At 57.7% G+C, this 22,207-nt stretch overlaps 2 protein-coding genes across 2 annotated transcripts in view; both read right to left on the bottom strand.

Moving 5' to 3' along the window:
* Positions 1-1,539: 1,539 nt before the first annotated feature.
* LOC119100590 (discoidin domain-containing receptor 2) lies at positions 1,540-4,004 on the bottom strand (the record flags this gene model as incomplete). The annotated part of the gene is made up of 3 exons (XM_037223671.1): positions 1,540-2,555; positions 3,265-3,499; positions 3,829-4,004. Coding segments are annotated over 3 exons (717 nt in total), but the record flags the coding sequence as incomplete, so codon positions are not given.
* A 1,447-nt stretch (positions 4,005-5,451) lies between these two features.
* LOC119100589 (discoidin domain-containing receptor tyrosine kinase B) overlaps positions 5,452-22,207 on the bottom strand; it is a 27,414-nt gene continuing 10,658 nt past the window's right edge. The window contains exons 2-8 of the mRNA XM_037223670.1: positions 11,918-12,044; positions 11,080-11,562; positions 9,840-9,980; positions 8,640-8,767; positions 7,894-8,101; positions 7,490-7,632; positions 5,452-5,640 (exon numbers count right to left, since the gene is read on the bottom strand). Coding sequence (XP_037079565.1) covers positions 5,452-5,640; positions 7,490-7,632; positions 7,894-8,101; positions 8,640-8,767; positions 9,840-9,980; positions 11,080-11,562; positions 11,918-11,999 — 1,374 coding nt within the window. The 5' untranslated portion in view covers positions 12,000-12,044. The remainder of the gene's footprint in view (positions 5,641-7,489; positions 7,633-7,893; positions 8,102-8,639; positions 8,768-9,839; positions 9,981-11,079; positions 11,563-11,917; positions 12,045-22,207) is intronic.

Here is a 22,207-nt window from a genome sequence, read left to right as displayed (position 1 = left end):
CGCGTGCTGAGATGGCCTCAGGGAGAGAGGCGGCGACCGGGCCCGACAGAGACGTCAAGATTGGCATCCCAGGTCCCGGCAGGCACGTCGCAGATGACCATCACAGGAGCTGATGTCTTGTCATTATCACAGGTCCCGGCAGACGTGTGGAGTATAGCGTTAGGCCCCGTCACAGACCGCCGGATCTGTCAGGCCACAGGCACTTGTTCTGGTAGAGGGTTCAGAACATTTTCATACAGGTCCCAGCACATGCGTCATGCCCTACCTTTGCTCCCGACAGAAACATCATATTATCAGCACGGATCCAGGCAAATAAATGCGACCACAACTGCAGACCTCGAGCAAAATATCGGATCGGTATATGTTCATTAAAGTAACAAGGCGTTAGGTGATTTATATGGCTATCGAGTTTTCAGAGTGATGTTAGGAAAAACATCGAATTTCCGCTGCTTTTCATTCACAGATATGCTTCGCTACGATTGCAGTGACCATTCGGACAGTGACAGTCTCTTGGCTTAAATAATCTCTGAGCGATCTCCAGTTCGCTTCCTCTCATCAAACGCGGCGTAGCCCTCTTTCTCCCTCTCGCTCCCTCCTCTCTCTCCTTGATCACGCGGTCCCTAATCCGGCCGGCGCCAGCAACATCATTGCCCTGTCCCTCGATCGACCCCCACCCCTACCCCGCACCAGTACACCCTCCTCTGACCAGCGCCGCTCCATTTGTTCGTCTCCCACGCTGGGCCGACCCGTCCTCCGCGGCGGATTACCGATTATTGCCGGGCCGGCGACGGGCCGCTGTTTTGTCGCCGCTCGGTCGGCCCCGGCCCAGCCCGGACCGGACCGGCCGCCCGCTGATGGAAGCGTGTCAGAGACCCCAATCAGATTAGGCTACGATCAGATCGCGGCGGCGGCGCGGCGGTGCGCTTGTTTTTGAACACGCGCCGCCGCGCTCGGAGAAATCGGCGGCGGCAGCAGCAGCGGCGACGGCGGCGGCGGCGGCGGCGCCGGTGAGCTGGGGGCTGAGCCGCCATCGGACTGGAACACTAGCCTGCTGAGCCGGGGGGATCTTATTGGCGGCGGCGGCGGCGCCGGTGAGCTGGGGGCTGAGCCGCCATGGGGCCGGGACACTAGCCCGCTGAACCGCCACCGGACCGATACACTAGCCTGCTGAGCCGCCACCGGACCGAGGCAGCTAGCCCGCTGAGCCGGGGGAGGTCACTGGCGACGGGACAGGCACCGAGTGGCAGGCAGTCCGTTGTTGATACTGACGAGTCAGCGGCCTCCGGAAAATGCATTGGCCGTGGCGACAGCCCCGGCGCAGAAGTCGTGTACAGTTGCGTTTTAGATGTTTTACGAATATACGAGTAACCTGTGGTTGGTAAACCTGCGTTTACCAACAATTCGTTTGCTTACGCTGATGGCAGCTGAGGGGTGGCTTATGATCAGAGGCCGACAACGTATAGCCATCGTAATTCCTAACTCTTTAGGATGCAAATGAGCAACGTGTTGGTGCGCTTTTCCCCTTCCTTCCATGCAGACAAGGTTGGTAATAAATGTATTTGGTACGGCGTGATGAAATCTTCCACACACCTACATCTACATCATATTACAATAAAACCAAACACATTTGGGTACCATGCTGTAGCAGACAACACCAAAGACTGCTGATAAAGAAGTCACGGATTGCGGCCAGCCTGTCTTCTGCGGACGAGCTACAGGGTCCGTATATTGGACACACTCGTAGCGTGGCATCGATGCTGGAAAATGTGAGATCATGGACTGGTAGCAGGCAGAGGCCGGGTAGCTCGACGTGCCGTCTACGCTGCAGAAGATGCTACATACACGTGACTTTCACTTATATTGTGGTACTAATGTGCACAGCAGTGTGCTTAGACTCATTAATTCAAATAAATAAGACGGTAAAGCCTGCGCCAACACCCTCTTTACCTTATCACAACCGGTCATATGGCGGCTCAGGGCAACATCCATGCATTCAGACGGTATCGTGTCGGGATATGTCAGATCATCATCAAACCGCAGAACAGCACCCGAGGACGAAAACAAACAACAGCCTACCACTCCGGCAACTCCATGATATGCCTGTGCCGAGCAAACCAATGGAAGACGGGAGTGATAGAGGGTCCTGTTGTAAAGTACACGACACTGGGCGTAAAGTACATAACACGGGGGCTGGCCGGCCGCCGCGCCGGCTAGGGCGGGGAGGGCGTGCCCACATCACCCGCCAGCCGTCACGTCTGCTCGGCTGCGGGCTCGAACCCCAGGTTCTTGCGCTGCAGGAACATGTGGATCTCGCCGAAGGTGGGCCTCGCCGCCGGGTCGGCACGCCAGCACTCGCTCATCAGGTCGAAGATCTCGCGCGGGCACGCGTTGGGCTGCTGCAGCAGGGCCTCAGGCGGGAGCTCGCAGTGCCGGGCCAGCCGGTCTGTGACGGCCGCGTCCGTCAGGTGCGCCAGCGGCTGCAGCCGACACCAGGTCAGCACCTCCCACAGCGTCACCGAGAACGACCACACGTCCGAGCAGGTGCTCATCTCCTCCTGAAACAGAGCAGGAGACACCAGGTCAGCACCTCCCACAGCGTCACCGAGAACAACCACACGTCCGAGCACTGGTCCTGCGGTCAGAGGTCAACACCGGGTCAGCAGCGGGTCAGGGGCAGTAGCACACCGGGTCAGCACCAGTGCCGCACCAGGTCGGCACCAGGTGAGCACTAGCTCAGCGTCGAGTTGGCGCTAGAAGGTAACAGGATTAACACTACGTGATCACCAGGACAAGACCGGATCAACCCCAGGCGGCATCCCAGCAGACACTGCGCGGGCCCCGACCGCCACTGCTACGATAATGCCGCCAGAACAACGGCCAGATGGGCCGACGGCAGACCACCACAATCAGGCACCGCGGACAGATAACACGGCAAACCACCTCGGGAGGTCGGAACCCATCATGGACGATGCTCAGGCCAGTGTCCCGCGACCCGCACCCGCAAAACACGATGCCTGCGGCCGCCGCACGGACCCGGCGCCGTGCCGTTGACGCGGGCAAAAACGGACGACATGCGACCAACAGCACACGAGACGCGGCCGGCTTTGATACGAGCCGTCGGGACCGTCACGCCACCGAGCGCATTAGAACACTGAGCCCGATGTTTGACCTCGGGGTCCACACGGCATCCCACGGTATCCTCATTAGACCGCGGTCACCCCTGACCCCGGCGCGAGCACACCGGCGCCGCCCGTCGACACCCACCGTGAACAGGGACTCGGGCGCGAGCCAGCGCAGCGGGATGACGCGTCCGTCCGGCAGCGTGACGTAGTCGCTGGCGTACTGGCTCCGGCTGGGCCCCAAATCGCCGACCTTGACCTTCAGATGATGGCCCACCAGGCAGTTGCGGGCGGCCAGGTCACGGTGCACGATGCCGAGCGCTTCAAGGTGCTTCATGCCGGCGGCGATCTGGGTCGCCACGTAGATGAGCGAGCCGTATCTGCGGCGAGAGAAGCGGCTCTGACTTCTGCCGCGAACGGGGCGAATCAATCCCATGTTTTATTCAGCACCGTGACGAGACCGCGGCAGAATCTATTCGAGCTGAGCGATGCACTTAACGAAGTCGATAACTGTCCAACATAAGTGTCCAATCCTGGTGACAAGACAGCTTGTAAAGAAACCAAGCACCCTCAGTCAAGACGCGTCTGCGAGCTAGTACCGAGCAGATTCAATCGATGCCATTTAAAGACGAGCTCTTCGTAACACAAATCGTCAGCATAAAACAACTGCAGACGGCATGCCGAGCCCGATGACGGCGGCGCCACTCACTCGAGCGTCCTCTGGCCGCGCCCCGGCTCGTGCGCCGAGCGGCGCAGGAACTGGCTCAGGTCGCCCCGCTCCAGGTACTCGACCAGCAGGCAGGGCGCCTCGTCGAGCGTGCAGGCGCCCAGCAGCCGCGTCACGTGCGGGTCGGAGACGCGGCCCAGCGGCTCGGCCTCGTGTCGGAGGCGCGCGGCGGCGTCGGCCGGCGCCGAAGACCGCAGCCGGACGGGCCGTGGCCAGCCGCGCCGGCGCCTGGTACGGACTCTCCGGCGAGGAGGTGAAGTGCACCTCACACGCGAAGATCTGGAATGATGTCGGCCCGACTTGGATGTAAAGCCGGTCAGCCAGTGGGGAGCTGCGCCACCGCCGATATAATCAGTGACACACACCTCACTGCATGCTGCCAGCATACAGCATCTTGTCATATACATACTGTTATTGATCACACCTTGCATACCACGCCATGTAATGACACTGAACCACTGAAACTGCACAGCTTCATACCGCACAACTCTGTCCGAACATCTCACTCGCTCCCAGACGCCGCCATGTCCGCCGTCCGCGGCGTCTCACTTACCTCACCGAAGCGACCCTCGCCGATCTTGTCTCGCCGCTTGATGAGCTCGCCGTTGATATCGCGCACGGCCGGCTCAGCGGTGGCGGTGCGCCCGCCGTCCCACACACACGTGCCGGCCAGCCCCTCCACGGAGCGCGCCACCAGCCGGTGGCGGCGCGCGAACGTGGCGCACGGCGCGTCGGCCGGCGGCGGCGGGATCGGAGGCGGCGCCGGCCGCAGCTCCTCCAACGCGCACAGCGACAGCTGGCTGCCCGACTGGGTGGTGCTGGCCGGTGAGCGCTTGAAGCTCGGGTTGTCCCAGGGGTCGGCCGGCCGGCGCGCCGCGGCCGGCACGCAGTCGGAGAAGGGCGGCGGCGGCGTGCCGCTGTCCACCGGCACGGCGTAGTCGTATGGCGTGTCTGGCGGCGGCGGCGGCGGCGGCGGCGCGTCAGAACGACGGCGCGGCCGAAGGCTGCGCTCCTCGCAAACGCGCCACCTCCAGATTACATCAGAAGCCGCCAACAAGGATGCAGATGAGCCAGATAAGGCGTAAACAGTGCAGCATGGGCAGGAATGACATGCCGGACCACCGCAACGGAAGGATGCGATGATGCATCGCTATGGATGACACTGGCACCCAGGTGCCCAGGCGACACCCATTCACGATTCCACCCTTCCCACGTCTCAGACCACTCCGCCCAGTCGCATCAGATCCGGCCCCGGACCCTGACCCTGACTCGGACCCTGATCCTGACCCGGACCTGGACCCAGACCCGGACCCGTCCCGTCCCCGTCCAGTCCCGTCCCGTCTCGTCCCGCCCGTCCTGTTCCGTCCCGTCCCGTCCCGTCCCGTCCCGTCCCGTCCCGTCCCGTCCCGTCCCTTCCCGTCCCGCTCGTCCCGTCCCGTCCCGTCCCGTCCCGTCCCGTCCCGTCCGTCCCGTCCCGTCCCGTCCGTCCCGTCCCGTCCCGTCCCGTCCCGTCCCTTCCCGTCCCGTCCCGTCCCGTCCCGTCCCGTCCCGTCCCGTCCCGTCCCGTCCCGTCCCGTCCCGTCCCGTCCCGTCCCGTCCCGTCCGCTAACCTGGCGTCCTGCCGCGGAGGCCGCGCTGCCCAGCCGTGTCGTAGTCGGCGTTGAGCCGCACCACGCGGTACGGCTCGCCGCACAGGCCCACCTTGTCCTCATCGGCCGGCAGCGGGCCGTACGTGTCTCCGTGCGCGCGTGCGTAGCCCGGTCCCGCCGCCAGCTGCATGTTGAGCCGCAGCTCCTTCATGTTGAGCGTACGCGGCAGCGGCAGCGGGGTGGGGCTGGGCCCGCCGGCCACCTTGCGCCGTCGGCTGGCGCGCACCACGTAGCCGACCAGCGCCGAGAGCAGCAGCAGCACCAGGCCCAGCACCCCCAGGATGACGGCCAGCGAGGTGTGCGGCGTGGCGCCGGCGGCCGGCGACGCCGCCGCAGCGTCCGCGCCGGCCGGCATCAGGTGCGTCACGTTCGCCGTGGACGGCGCTGCGGCGGAAGGCGCGCGTCAGCTGGAGCTCCCCGCGCTGGCTGGCACGGCGGTGGCGTGAGACCGAACGCTGCTTGTTGGCTGCTGTGCGGTGTGCGATAATGCGTGGTGGGGTCAGGACGCACCAATCGCGCAGTTGGTTGCTGTTTGGATTGCGTTTGGATTGGATGTTCACAAAAACATGAATGTAACTCACTGCAACATCAGGAGCTTGCCAACCTACAAGGAGGCTTTTCGATTAGTTACCTTTGCAAAGCCTTTCTATCGGTTTCCTACCTTTAAATAAACAGACGAATAAGGAGACAACAAAACTGCCCTTGGACATCCCCTTGCCTTCGCCAGCAAATGCACCAATCATTCCTTATATTTTAAGCAAAACGGACCAATCATTTTTGCAGACACTTCCTCATTCACTCCATCCGACTCCGACCCCACGTCGTTAGTGTATGGAAATTGCCGATTTGGCATGCATACTGCAGGGCCTTCTTTCTTTTCGTTATTTGATTGAAACTTCGTAGAAGCCGGCAATGGCCTTTTGAAATCCACCAACCATCGGAATTACTACGCACGTCGCTATTTTGCATGCAAGGAAGTTATTAAAATCTTCTTTCAATGAGCACCTGAGCGCGGCTCGTCACAGCTCGCGGTCCCTCTCTCTCCCTCTCTCACCGGTGTCTCCGAGGGTGGTCTGCCACTGGGTCATAACCCGCGCCCGGTGAAAACACAAACGATCGACCAGGCCGGCCAGCCGTCCCGCTTGTTTGGCTTTAGAGCCGGCGACTGAGTTACGGCCCGAGACGTTAACTTTGATCAGCACAAAAACCGCCCGTATGAACCGGCGGCGCTTGCGCCAGACGGCAGATGGCAATTCGTTCTCGCTGAGCTTGGCTGCTCAAACGCTTGCCGACGAGCACAGAGTCGTAGCACTAACGTTTGATCGTACACATGCATGCAACCCACGGATTTATACGACCAGATGTGCAACAAGATATGCTTTATGCAACTGATAAGAACCGCTGTAAAGCCATACTGCCCTTACTCTGACCCTACTCATGCGACTCTGTAGACTATTTCAGTCTAGTAATATGCCAAGGAGGGTGCGAACATTCAACTCGAAATTGTTTTATCCTTAAGAGTCATCGGAACTTCACCCCAGTTACTGTGTATAATGCTTATCATCGACTTAGGTGACTGAAGTGGTCATCACCAGACATGAGTGTGGCGGCCTCTTCCGTCCGCTCCCGCGATTGGAAGTGGTGTAGCCGACAGAGCACCGGACATCACTTTTCTAACCCGAGTTCGAATCTTGCATGAACCCAAGTACTTGCCTGACCACATCCAAGGCCCTATAACATCACCACACCGCACAAACCGCTTGAAAAGAATAAACCCCATCTGTGAAGCCAATGACATGCGACGATAAATTATATGACAAACACCTCTATTTGTGACAACCGCAACAGCCACTTCCACAAAGCCAACCACAGCTGATAAAATTACCCTCAGATCAAAGTCGGACCACAAGAAAGTCACGCCACCGCTGCCAGCAGGCTAGCACCCACCACTGCCAGCAGGCCAGCACCCACACTGCCAGCAGGCCAGCACCCACCGCTGCCAGCAGGCCAGCACCCACCGCTGCCAGCAGGCTAGCACCCACCACTACCAGTGCCAGCACCCACCGCTGCCAGCAGGCCAGCACCCACTGCTGCCAGCAGCCAGCACCCACTGCTGCCAGCAGGCTAGCACCCACCGCTGCCAGCAGGCCAGCACCCACCGCTGCCAGCAGGCTAGCACCCACCGCCACCAGTGTGCAAGCACCCACCGCTGCCAGCAGGCCAGCACCAACCACTACCAGTGTGCCAGCACCCACCGCTGCCAGCAGGCCAGCACCCACTGCTGCCAGCAGGCAAGCACCCAACACTGCCAACAAGCCAGCACCCAACACTGTCAGTGGGCCAGCACCCAACAATGCCAGTGGGCCACACCCACCACGGCCAGCGGGCCAGCACTCACCGCTGCTGAAGCCGATCTCGGAGATCAGAAGCCAGCTGTCGGCGGCCGTCAGCTGAATGCGGACGAAGCGCGCCACCTGGCGGTGCAGGCTGACCTCGAGAAGGCGCGAATCCTCGAATATCCGGTCGGGTTCCGGGGCCAGCGTCACAGCGCTCTCCGTATACTGCTGCCCGTCCAGCGAGAAGAACAGCGCGGCCAGCGAGAACAGCTGTGGTAGCCGGTGACGTGTCAGAAGCAAGAGGTCAGGGGTCAGTGGGTCCGAAGTTCGGCACATAGTGTCAGATCTTCGACGATCAAAGGGCAGGGCGGTAGGTTCCAGACTCCAGTACCGCTGCGGTACCGAGTCACTAGTCAGATCAGCAGCCAGTGCCCAGCAGTTACAGATGCAAGGTAGTGAGGGTGGCGCGCCAGGCGGGCGCAGCTCAGGCCACCGGTCAGATAACAAAGCCGATATTCGGTGTCATCTAACCGGGGCAGCAGGTCGGGGCACAGACTGGACGGGGAAGTTCTAATATGTTTCGAGGAACAAATCTGTCAAACAACATTTGCCTAACCTATAACAGAACGACGCACAGTGTTTCGGAACCTGGAATGGTGCCCCTGCAACCTAACTCAAGGGACAACTGAACAACAGGCCAGCGGAAAGCAGTGCAACTGTCAACTGCGGAACACGACCGTCAGCACACGCGTTTCCAACTAAACGCCACCACAGGTTTAAACGCCACCACAGGTGTGTGCAGGTTTACCTTGACGCCGGCGGTGAACCGGTTGCTGACGTGGAAGGAGGCGGTCTCTAGCTCCCGCAGCGAGCTGAACCGGAACGTGATGTTGACCAGCTGACCGGGGCGCCGCTGCCATCCGACCCACTCCGGCCCTGCCCAACCGCACGGCGTCACGCTGCTGGTCGGGCCCGTACTGCACGGGGATGGCATTGGTGCCTCTGCTCCTTGCCGGGCGGAAGCGCCTTTATTCACAAAGATCAAAGAGGCGCTCGTTTTTTCAGAGAGGCACGCATTTTTCAGGAGCATATCATGGTGCGGTCTCTTATGTTTTCTCATTATTTATATCTTTATATCACAGGGCCATGTGAGTTATGGGAGGCGGATGCACATATTGCGACGGAGGCTCAGTCAAAACAAGCCGACTTGGTGGACGGTTATTTTAAGAAATCTTCGGCTATGGAATTCTGAAGTAGCGTGCACTTCAAAGTAGCAACTTTGGACAGAGATGATGGAAAATATGAACTTCAGTAATTGGCTATCAGCACAACTCATCAAACGTCCCTGTTTAAACACGTGAGCGCCATCCAGCAAAGGGAAGTCTTAATACGGGCCACTTCAAAAGCAAGCAACGTTGGTTTATTTCGCATCGGATCATTCAAGTTAAACATTTACCGAAGGCTTCAATTTAGACCATCCACAGCAGTCGATTGAAAGCCCTTTTAGAATCACGTGGTCAGTGTTTTTGTCGTGGATCTCATTCAGATTACCAGAACGTGACAGTGTTTTGGATGGGCGAGAATTCCTTTGGCTTTGTTGGTCCGGAGCATCTCCTAGCATACACCGCAAACATCATACGACCGCCACCACCAGCTGGGTCTCGGTCTCCCGGACCCCAACCACCCCTCACCTGAACCCCCCGCACCAAGTGACACCCCTTGACCCGGTCCAACGGGTCCTGTCTGTGCGCGCGTGCGGTGCAGCGCGCCCTGCTCGCACCGCTAAACTATGGCCGACACGCGACGTCCATCGACGTCAAAAGCAGCCCGGTCGGTCGGCGGCGGATTACAAGGCACCCGCTGCACCTGCTCCACTGTCATTGCGCCCCGAGCGCACGAGCAAATAAATGGAAGCGTGGTTAGCGAACAGCGGGCCTCCCAGCGCAGCGTAAGAAAGCGCCAGAGCTTTGCTGTTGAGCTCCGGCTGCTATATTCCGGGCGCACGTACTTGTGATGTCGTTGGTTCCGGCGCGTCCATCCGCAAGCTGTCCCAGCCCTTTTTCCATGATCTCGGCTGACCTGACGCCGTCGTAGGTCAAATCAGGCCATTTGGGGTCGGGTAAATCCATGCTGTAGCTGTCAATACCGTCTGAAAAAGGACAAGTGCAAGCTGTATGTGACCGCACGGTGCGTGAATGCACCAATAACGCATGCTGTGGGGATTACCGAACGCCTTGTGCGATGCTTCGAAAATATACAAGAAGTGAAGTCCACATTTTGTGGCAACGTGGCAATGACGCTCTGATGGGCACCGACGTTACAACGCTTGAGCCCCATGGGGTTTCAGCGAAGGCGAATTTACCGCTTTCCTCATGCACCATGCACAAAATCGATCCCTGCAAGAGGTTTGGAGCGCATGAAGAATATTTCTTAGAGCTCCAAGGCGTCTGAGAGATCCCGAGAGAATGGCATGCTTCAGCATTACATCTCAAGCGTCTTCAAATGTCTACCTCAAGTGTGTAAAAGATGATCGCATATCATGTGAATATGGCAGAAGAGGGAAGATGTAGGTACCGAGGATTGATACAGAAGAGAGAGAGAGAGAGAGAGGAGAGAGAGAGAGAGAGAGAGAGAGAGAGAGAGAGAGAGAGAGAGAGAGAGAGAGAGAGAGAGAGAGAGAGAGAGAGAGAGAGAGAGAGAGAGAGAGAGAGAGAGAGAGAGAGAGAGAGAGAGAGAGAGAGAGAGAGAGAGAGAGAGAGAGAGAGAGAGAGAGAGAGAGAGAGAGAGAGAGAGAGAGAGAGAGAGAGAGAGAGAGAGAGAGAGAGAGAGAGAGAGAGAGAGAGAGAGAGAGAGAGAGAGAGAGAGAGAGAGAGAGAGAGAGAGAGAGAGAGAGAGAGAGAGAGAGAGAGAGAGAGAGAGAGAGAGAGAGAGAGAGAGAGAGAGAGAGAGAGAGAGAGAGAGAGAGAGAGAGAGAGAGAGAGAAGAGAGAGAGAGAGAGAGAGAGAGAGAGAGAAGAGAGAGAGAGAGAGGAGAGAGAGAGAGAGGAGAGAGAGAGAGAGAGAGAGAGAGAGAAGAGAGAGAGAGAGGAGAGAGAGAGAGAGAGAGAGAGAGAGGAGAGAGAGAGAAGAGAGAGAGAGAGAGAGAGAGAGAGAGAAGAGAGAGAGAGAGAGAGAGGAGAGGAGAGAGGAGAGAGGAAAAGAGAGGGAGTAGGAGAGAGACACCCCAGTGTACCTCAGTACACCACGTACCTGTGTACGGGCAGCCGTGCAGCTCGGCCCTGAGGCAGACGGTGCGCGGGTGCTCGCTGCGCGGCACCAGCCGCACCTTGGACGCCATCATCGGTGGATCGAGCGGCGTCTTGTGCGCCAGGTACGAGTTGACGTTGCCGTCCAGCAGCGTGTGGCCCGAGGCGTTGCGGTACGTCCTCCAACCGGTGCCGGGCCGCCAGTACTGCAGCGAGTACCGCTCGGCCCACTCCACGCCGCGACCGTTGCCGAAGCGGCCCTGCGTCTCGGCGGCCGTGACGACCGTGACGCGGCCCAGGTCAACCTGCAGGTACTCGCGCACCTCTGCCGTGATGACGGGCAGCGGGCACCAGGCGCCGCCGCGGTGCTCGGTCCGAATGCGGCCGCTGTGCGGGCCCACGCTGTTCTCGTTGTGCGACGAGCTGGCCGTGATCTGGCTGTCGGCGATCTCACCCGACTCCATGCCCAGCGACTGGTCACACTGGCCTGGGGTAACGCGTGTCACAGTCAGCGGCGGGCACACGGACCTCAGGTCATACTGGGTCGGAGCTGGGACGGTCACTCCGACGTGAGGTCATGTCGGGTGTGGTCACGGATAAACCCTAAACCCTAAAGTCTGAAGATTGCAGACATCACTGGGCTCCCGGCATGACACCGAACTTACCGGAGCTGGACCTATAGATAACGAACTCCAGTCCGGACAATCTGACCTGAGCACTCGGACGTGACGTGCTAGACTCGGCCACGTGATCGGTCTACCCCGCAGTCCCACGCCCCGCCCTCCGACGGACGAGTCGAGCCGGTCCACCCGGCGGCGCTGGTGACCACGGCGGCCACTCACCGAGGTTCAGTGCGGCGGCCGGCGCCGTCCAGCACGCGGCGCAGAGCAGCAGGGCGACCGGAACGCGGTGCTGTCGACACATGGCGAGCCGCCCGGGCGCCGCTCACAGGTCCGGCCGCATGACAGTCTGGAACGGGTCGGGGACGGGTCAGCGGCGCCTGCCGCGGTGGACGCGGACTAGGCGGGGTGCTGTCAGGCGCCCACCTGGCCCTGACGAGCCGGGCACCTCGCCACAGTTCGTGACGGACGCGGTACGCTTGGGACACGCAATCGGGATTTTCGGTAACGACCGGACCATGGCGGCGTATGAGAAGAAACGGCAAAAGATGCTTTGCATTTTGATCTCGAGTCCCTTCAGACATGTGCATGTACGAGAGCAGTGGACAGTGGATTCTTTAGCAGACTTTGAGGGGTTGACATTCAGTCCAACCGCTTTTTGGCATAACTCGGCGGATTTTTTTATCGCCTGAAATGGCCTCTCAGGGCAGAGGCAAGACGTGTTCAGGTCCTTTTCCATTCAAAAATAATAATTTAAGCCTTAGCTCTGATTGGTATGCGTGCCACAGTGACGCTCAGAAACCTGAGATATCTTGCCAGGGGTCTATTCATCTTACGCACTTTTTTTAAGCGTAATGTTTCACATTTTAGGATGTTGAAGTGAACATGAGAAACGGTGAAATAAGCTCACGCATAAACATTTGTGCGCATTTGAGTGAAACAGGTTGCTTTAGACAGCACACTTTTCTGTTTAGTAAATCTACTTTTCTATACGTCATTGGTTGGTTATCTTACTTGGCACAACACTGATTCAGAGCCAATAAACGGCGGTAATATCTGTAAATCGTGCTGATGGACGCCAGATATGGACAACTTGACAATTATATGCATATTTTTTGTCATGGTCACCGCATGACTAGCCGAATGGCAGAATATGAATGAAGTTCTTCTGATGTCATGGATGCCTGGGTGACCTTGAAATAGCCTCCCGAAATAGTTTGCGCATCGTCGCGGACGTATAGTTCATAAACTAGAGGGTTTCCGGCCTTAACAAGCGCGGAGCTGTGAACTGCACCGAATGACCTTCAAGATGACTATTTCAGTTCAAAACCCCATACAAATGTAGAACATTCCCTTTGGCCTTTTAAATAACATCTATACGCTTTGGTGCATTCTCGAAACAAACTGACAGAATGCTATTCTAGTGGCAATACACCCGTTAATTTCTCTACTGCCATTCATCAGTAATAAGTCTTGGCTATGCTTACGGAGATATTACTTCCATATGCATAGGTTAATCATGACTTTTATCCGGCCACCAATATGTCAGCGTTCAACACCACGAGAAGTGCTAAACGACTGTGTGTCATAGAGTCATCAGTCCTGACTGTGGCAATAAAAGACTCACACGTAAAGAAGGGAGCTAAGCTCCAGGAGTTCTTTTACGAAACAAGTTGCATCGTATTCCATTGGGCACACGCCTCTGCAATACATCTGGTCTATAGACATACATGGTCTGGGACAATTGAGACAAAAGGCAGCCGGATGAAGTTAACCATTTTACCTCTACCTGGACCATGGGAAACATCCCACAATCGTCAGAAGGAATGGGACATTAGGCTCGGCACCTTCTTTCCGACGGGGTTCAGCCTCCCGCGGAGCTACAGTGAGCTCTATCCTCAGCCCAGTTCAACACGGCAAATAAGCCACAGTACGTGCCGCTGGTTTAAGTAGTGATTCCATGATTCAGCTAAGTGCTTATTCGGACGGCGAATAGCGTTTCGCCATACATTTCCTTGTTAACAAATATCAGTGACACTAGTAAGGCGGGTGCCGACATCCTTCGAAGGATGCTTCGAGTTTTATTTCCAATTAAACTCTCACATGCTGCGTGGCCAAAGCCGATTGTAATCAACGTCGCCATTGTCCACCAGTCTGCCAATGAAGTCGCATGCGTTTGCTCAGATTCCGGTGGCGACAAGTTCCGACAAAACGATTGGCTTAGTCGAGTCGCCGATTGAAAAGATCATTAATCATCCTGCACGATGTCACAACAGTATCCTTTTATTAACCGTATTGTTGCAGTGTTCACCGATCTAAAAATTCGGAACATGTCGTATGCGGTGCGCAGCGCTCATTACAGCGGACAGTCAGCTCAACATTCTTTGATTTCATCAACTCCAAATATTCCGAGAACGGTCCAACTGTCCACTGTCGGTGTCCATCTGTTTCAGGCTACTTGCAGATAGTGATGCGAGGTATTTGACTGACCAGGTTGCTGGGTGGGCGAGTGCGTGAGACAGCATCAAAGGATGACAACACCGCCCTGGCGGGGGAACGTGCAAACAGAATCACGAATGGTCCGTATGAGATGGAAGAGGGTTGGGCTGGAAATCGCTGACGCTGACAAGCGCGTGGGTCCTCAGACCCTGTCCGATGCGGCCGTGAGCTTCGGAAGACTTACCACCAGGCCCAGAACTGACTTTGGGACCATCCCGACTAATCAGCAGGCCAGTGACCCATTCGGACCATCCTGTGAGACGGCAGACTCGACAAGACCAGGCGGTGGGCCGCCAGACCCAGTCGAGTAAGCTGACAAGACCAGACTGTGGGCTGATAATACCTGACAGTGGGTCAGCTAGTTCAGACTGTGGGTTGGTCCGACCAGACTGTGTACCAGCGAGGCCAGACTGTGGGACAGTCCAACCTAACTGTGGGCGAGCGAGGGCAGACTGTGAGTCTGTCCGACCGGACTGCGGGTCAGAGCAGCCCGACCGTGTGTTAGTCCGACCTGACTGGGTCAGAGCAGCCAGACTGTGCGTCAGTCCGACTTGACTGTGGGTCAGAGCAGCCAGTCTGCGTGTCAGTCCGACCTGACTGCAAGCTGAAGCGACCAGACCATGGGTCAGTCCGGCCTGACTGTGGGTCAGCGAGGCCAGGCTGTGGGCCAGTCAGACCCGAGTGTGAGCGGACAGACCCGCCGTCGAGTCGACGGCGCCGGTCGCGTGGTGCCCACTGCCGCCGCCGAGTCGGCTTTTTGCCGCCGCCCGCCCACGGCGCTGATTAATCACTGACTCCGGCCGCGCCGTGGGGGACCTGGCCGGAAGTGAGGGACCTGCGGCCCGACGGCGGCCCGCGCCCTCTGCGGGGGACAGCTACAGCTGCCGCCTTCCGACGGGTGACGGGACAGCAGCCGGCCCGACGGCGGCCCGCGCCCTCTGCGGGGGACAGCTACAGCTGCCGCCTTCCGACGGGTGACGGGACAGCAGCCGGCCCGACGGTGGCCCGCGCCCTCTGCGGGGACAGCTACAGCTGCCGCCCTCCGACGGGTGACGGGACAGCAGCCGGCGCGACGGTGGCCCGCGCCTTCTGCGGGGGACAGCTACAGCTGCCGCCCTCCGACGGGTGACGGGACAGCAGCCGGCCCGACGGTGGCCCGCGCCCTCTGCGGGGACAGCTATAGCTGCCGCCCTCCGACGGGCGACGGGACAGCAGCCGGCGCGACGCCAGGCGCGGCCTCTGATCGCTGGACACTTGCGGCGCAGACCGGGATGAGGTGCTCACCGTGGTGAGGTAGTCGGTGACGACAAGCGTAAGGATGGTTCGATGATGGAGCGCTACACCATATACACAGACAGTGCCTTCGTGCAGATGCAATGTTTTTACAGAGAAACGTTCACCTGTATCTGAGAGATTCTAGGTTTTATTTTATGATGAAATCATCATGTCTCATCTCAAAGTAGTGGATTCAGAGCAGCACTGATGTCAACGAATGTTTCTTATTGCTGATTTAACCAGATTGAGCTTGCCAAAAAGCTCCTACAGTCAACTCAGTTCTGGAACAATCGAGAGCGTTTTACTCCGAACAGCAGCTGACCAATCTCAACAAATCCTGAGAAGCCGAGATCTTGCTTCTTTTACGTTGTGCCTCCGGCCTAACCGCCATGAACTAAACTTCTGGCTTAGAAAAACAGCACTACCACGCACTTGTCTCCCACATCCTTACTAAGGCTACAATTTGCAGCATTATTACAGCGTGAAGGCAAAGCTCTTGACATAAGGAGCACACAGAATGAACCAGAGTAATACGCCACATTATATGCATTTGATTCGGAGCCGACTTTCCTAAAGGCCGGAAAGCTCTGCAGGAATTTGGCATGCAATTGTAAAGTTAAATGCATAGGAAGCTACGCTGTACTGTTCTGATGCATGTCATATCTTGCTCTTCTCAGGTAACCTCTTTTTACTCCGTGCCAGGTTTACAAAGTTTTGACCTTAGCGTGGGCCCCGTGGAAGGAGAAGGCACACACGGTAGTAATAATTTCTTCACGACAGTGTTTTAATGCATAATCTTACAAATGGAGAAGAGCCGAAGGGACACATTTTTTGTTTTGTTTGGGTTTTAAGGCTGAAAGGCTGCTTTTAAGACCGTGTGCTTCTTTCTCTTCCGTCAGGAAAAACAAGATTAGACAAGTTTTCGGCGTGGGTTCTTTGGTTGAACTTTCTCGGTCACAGACGTCCCTGCTAAGCTATGGGATTAAGGAGAAAGACAAAGAAGGAGGCAATGCCGCTGCCGTCGTGGGACGTCACCGCCACCGTCTCTTGCCGCGCAGCTGTCAGGTTCGGATGGATTCAGCTATTGGGGGCGTGACTTTGCCACTGCGACCGTGAGCCCAACACAGCTCTGAAGGTCACGATTGCTCCCAGCGAGACGCGATGTCGCTGGCATGACAGGCTACGGTGTATGAGGTCAATGGCGCAAGTCAGGACGCTTTTTCATAAGCACAATGTTTTTAACCGCACTACAATATGCCACCACTACTATAAGCTCATGCGTGGGATGCGCTACAGACGGCTAGACCTTAAAAATAATAGCCTGGAAATAATTTCAGACCTACATCACCTAAGTTGCCGGAAAATACATTTTAGACAAGCCGGAAAATACATCTTAGACAATACAAAAGCTTAAATCCAAAATTAAGCGCAAAGCTAGGCATACTTTAAACTTACTTTCAGGCCGATATCAACAGACGGCGTGGCAGTTTTTTCGAATATAAGCCACAAATTCCCCTGTGGAATGCGACCAGCCAGCTCGACGTGTATTTCAGTTCGAGCTAACCGCACTGGCAGCGCTGTGCGTTCCAAGACCCTTCCCGAAGTGGCAGCTGTTCGAATGGCGGGATGAGGCCAAGAGTACCCGTCATCCCAGAGAGGTTTACGGGAGATGAGAGCCGGCCAAAGGAGCTGCTTCTCAATGTCCCATTGTTCACATCCAGTCCCATTCGGAAGTGGGTACAGGAGGGCCCTTGTCATTGGGCTCGTATAGGAGCCGGACAATGTGGGATCAAATATCTCCGAACGTCGACTCCTATAGCTATATTCATACCGGCTTGATTATCCGATGGGAGCGCTGAGGAACAAAAACTCTCACCATTATCCTCCAGATTGAACTGCAATGCGTGGGGACCGTGCCTTATGGTGGCTGTGGTGGCTGTGGATGCTGCAGGACATCAACACTTGGCTTATGGTGACTGTGGTGGCTGTGGCGGTTGCAACACAGCATTTGTCTTTCGTGCGCATTGCTACCCTTTTTCAACAGACGTCCGGTCTCCGCCAGCATCTCTCTGTCTCCACCCGAGCCCGATGCCTGGTCTCCGTCAGCGTCTCTCTGTCTCCACCCGAGCCGATGCCTGGTCTCCGTCAGCGTCCCTCTGTCTCCACCCGAGCCTGATGCCTGGCCTCTGTCAGCATCCCTCCGTCTCCACCCGAGCCTAATGCCTAGTCTCCGTCAGCGTCCCTCCGTCTCCACCCAAGCCCGATGCCTGGTCTCCGTCAGCGTCCCTCCGTCTCCACCCGAGCCCGATGCCTGATCTCCCTCAGCGTCGCCCCGTCTCCACCCGAGTCCAATGCCTGGTCTCCGTCAGCGTCCAGTGTCCGGGAAGACCGGCTCACTAGAGCCAGTCACGAACGGGGGCGTAGCTGGTCTTGCGATATCAACGGGCGGAATTCATCGCAGCGACTGCTAAGCATTCCGGCCGGGTCGAACCCGGTCCAGATGGATGAACCCACGTCAGCCGCATCGGCGGGTGAAACACGTGCACCACGTCCGCCATTGTGGGCATCTTGCGATCATAAATCACGTCCATTATTTGCGGAATGCCGTGGTATGACATGGGAGCGGTGACGTACCGCATCGGACATTTCTAGCACGGGATCAGGAAATAGTTGGCGGATTTCGTCAGGCTTTATTCTTCGCTGCAGATGAGCAAACAGCAGCCATTCACGATGCAAACCCGCCATGAGGAGCATGGCCAGTCGGGCTGGGAAAAATCACGGAGCCGTCCAGATCGCCAACCGTCTCGAGGACCGATCGCTGCAGACGGCACAGACTGCACGAGCCGAGCGCGCCGACGGCTCAGCCTGGCGTTACATCGAGCTATCTCTGCAGCAACAGGTAAACGCTCCCAGCGAGCGCGTCCTCGGAGAGAAGAGGGCGATGTCGGAATGGGACTAACATCTGCGGCAAATATCCGAGCCGGTAACACCCGCATCACCACAGCTGCAGCGTGACGGCATCAGTCAGCCGGGGGTTCCAGTGCGCTGCGCCGGGTGGGGTCGGCCGACTGTACGTGTTCGACGTGGCTTCACAGACGGCACGTGCTAACGGCGCTGGGACCGGTGCCCGAAGAGCCATGTGCTCGCACCGGCCCGCGAAGGTCGCACCGGCTCTGATGGCTGCTGCGTGCTTTCGGGCTCAGCCAACAACCCATGCCATGCCGTTACTTAAGCGTGTGCAATGAACAGCTATATTCAATAACCAGCGACCGAAACGTCGCCATAGCGCTTTCACTGAACTCAGAAAACGTGAACACTTGAATGCGGCGCTCGGCATAGTACAGCGTGATTTCAAAAGCATTGCCTAAATGCCTTTCAAACTGCACCTTTTGCCCCTGGGAGGTCGTTGGTGGCCACGTCTGGAGTTCAGCCACGGGTGGTTGGACGTGCAGGACGGCTCGTTGTCGAGTGGGTACGCGGACAAAACGTTACAGCGGAGTTAGCAAGGAACCGATATGCCGTCCTTGGTGTTTCCACGCCTACGACAGAATACACACAAACCACACGGACGGCGCGGACTGTGTGCGCGCCATTCGACATGCTTTTCGGGCATCACAATGCTTTTAAACCGAGGGGTATTCTGACCTCCACAGGACCACGCTGAGAACGTCGTAAGACCCCCGATCCCGGGACGCCGTAAGACCCCCGGTCCCGGGACATCGAGGGCCCCGGACGTGGTTAATCCCACGTGCAACGTCTCACAGTGGCTGGTGACGCGTGTCGCCCTGCAACACGCGCACACGCCGCGGGGCGCGCCCCGCCCGCGGCGCGTGCAAACACGTGCGCGGCGGGTGTCGCGCGCGACGGCCGCACAATGGCGGAGGCGGCGGCAGCGTGTCTGCCGGCCGGCGGCGTCATCATCCGCGTGATGAGGCTGCGAGCACGTTCACCGCCGCAATAGACCGGCCGGCGCGCTGTCGCCCCGCCGCTGCCGCTCTCGGGCGCCGGGCGTCAGGCGGCATGAGAACGTGACAGGCCCTTCAGACTGAGCCGGCCGTCTGCGCGCTGCTGAGGAGAGTACGGGCCTGGTGTATGGCTCCAGGCAGCGGCGGCGGCGGCAGCGGCGGAAAGGTGCCGGAGTGTTTTGTTTCTCGCGGCTCCTGAACGACTTCCCGCGGAGAACGTGCGCAAATACGCAGGGTTTTCGCAGTGGAGGGACGCGACTGAATATCGATAGTGACTGGAGTGGCAGGGGGGCCGATGTGGAATGCCGACTGTGTGTTTTAAAACAGGGCATCACTCAGCTCTCACGGCGGGTAGCTCTTGCTCGGCACCAGCTGGCAATGGCCGCTCGACTAGCTGCGAAGTGGCCTGGTGACCATCTGGGTGCTAGCTCGATGATTTAAATGGCGAGAATACGATGTGAACGTGTGTGAGAGAGTGGCACTGGTGAGATCTGGTCCCCTAGATCTTGCCGACAAAAGGAGGGCGGGCACCCCTCGAGAACGCGGGCACCCTGTGCACATGACTTGGCCAGTTGGCCAGAGTATTTGTTTGTTGATGTGGTGCTCGCGGTCAGGCCTCCCACCAAGACACTGATGAGCTACCGGGGCCACCAAATGCTAGATCTGTCAAAATACAACGCTTCAGCACTTCCATGTTGTCAGACAGCAGCCGTGGAGCAGCGCGCTAAAGAAAACACTGGACGATGGAACCCGCTATGAACGACTCATTTATTAACTTAGTGACCACTGTTGCATCGACTGAACAGCAGGTAGCATGGTGACCATTGTTGGCAAGTGATCCTGACCTGGCTGATCCCACACCTGATCTTTGATATATAATATGTTTTGAAGGCCATGACGCACCAATTTTTAGCGGCAATCAACATCAGCCCACACCATACGGCAAACCCCTTTCAGATCGTCATGCCTTCAGAGGCATGACCAGCACGAGGTACCCCCCCCCCCCCCCGCTGGAACACAGTCCTTTAAGTCTTATCTAGGAAGCTGGCAAGAAGTGTCAAAGGATGTCAGCAGGCCGTCAAAAAACATTGAGAACAATACCCGAGAATGCAAAATAGCGGTAGCTCACTTTTCGTTGTCCGCCAGCAGCGGCTTGGCCTGATTAGCCCAAAGTAGCCCACATGTAAGAAGTAATTGTGCAATCAAAAGTTAGCAGTGGTGGGGTGACCCCAATCGTGAGAGCGTGAGCTTCCGCGACTTCACGATATACGAAAGTTGGAGACCTCGACGCCTTGACACTGGCTTTGTTACGTGCATTACTCCGGACAAAGTATCACACATTCAGCCAACCCACCAGTTGCAGCCTATGATCAGGCACCAGCCCCACGGTGATTATCGCAGTCAGTCGCTGATCGCTGTGCCGCCTATGCAGATGTGCCGATGTGTGACTGCCGGGATATGCCGCCAAGCCGACCGGAATCACAATCAGCTCCAGGTGATTCAGTACTGTTTTCCTAGGAGTGCTGAGTCATGGTAGCCTAGCGAGTTGACACGCAGCCGGCTCACATATGCACACATTTAATCATCCGCATCTTTTCATACCGGTAAAATTTATGGCCAATTACAGCTGCTTTTACACGGCTTCACTGCCATGGCAAGCGTTAACGAACGCAGCCGCTTTCACAAGTGTGCTCCGCCTTGTGATCCCGTGAGTCCGGTCTGGTCAGATCTCTGCTGCTCTACTTGTCAGATCCATACCACGCCTGGTCAGACCATGGCCGTGTCGTGTTCCTGAAGGTCAGGTACGCCGTACCCCTGCGAGTCAGGTCCGTGCCGTGTTCCTATAGCCCGTGCTGCAGCCGGTCCAGCCTAGCCCCCCGTTTGGTCGAGCGGGCCCAGCTGGCCGCCTTCTCTAATTGGTGGAATCGCCGGAGCGCTCTCTGAAGCGGCGCCGTCGATTTTTTCCTCCCGGCCAGCGCTAACGAGGCCCCACAAATCAGACGAGGGTGGGGCGGCTGGAGCCGCGCCGAGAGGTTCCCTGTCGGCCGGTCCGCGCCAGGCCCCACCGACCGTCTGATACGGCCAGACTGTAGCACCGTCACCAGTCTCCGATGCATGCGTGCGCGTGCTGGTGTCACGACTACGCATCACGCAGTGCCGCAGGCGCTGTTCCTGTCTTAGTTTTTGATTACGCGGTCGTAAGATGTGCAGCCGATACAAATATACCACACTACACACACACATGTAACTATTAATAAAAATATATTAAATTCACTCGCAAAATCCGAATAATGACAACCGGCCGGCGGTGGGTGGGTCACCGCGCGGACAACCACTCGGTGCCAGCCGCAACGCACAGGCCACCCGGCTTAGATCAGCGCGGCGTCCAGCCCAGCCTGCGGCGCTGGAACAGGAGCGAGAGGGCGGATCGCGCCGCCCGGTCGGCCAGCGGGCCGCCTGCATCGCGTGCAGAGCGGCCCTCAGTCGACCGGAACAAGGCAGCTGTGGTCAGCTCAATGGGTGGTTAGCCGGCGATTCCACCTTTTTCCGCCACTCACGCAGAGGAGCCTCGTGAGTGGGTACATACAGCGCGCGCGCGCAAAAACGCCTCCCATTTAGCAGAAATCAGCGGCACCGAATACCATGGCGGTCTTTTTTGAGGCGCCCGTTGTGCGTTAAGTGGAAACCAGGCTCAGACCGGGATCCGAGGCGATAATGGGCACAGCGCAACGGCACGGCAATACAAGCCTGCGTGATTTGTCAGGCTTATTAC

Source organism: Pollicipes pollicipes, unplaced genomic scaffold, assembly GCF_011947565.3.
Source record: "Pollicipes pollicipes isolate AB1234 unplaced genomic scaffold, Ppol_2.1 Scaffold_4881;HRSCAF=5763_pilon_pilon_pilon, whole genome shotgun sequence".
Lineage (NCBI taxonomy): Eukaryota > Metazoa > Arthropoda > Thecostraca > Pollicipedomorpha > Pollicipedidae > Pollicipes > Pollicipes pollicipes.
The sequence above is the reverse complement of the archived record's forward strand: the minus strand, read 5'-3'. Positions and strand labels throughout refer to the sequence as shown.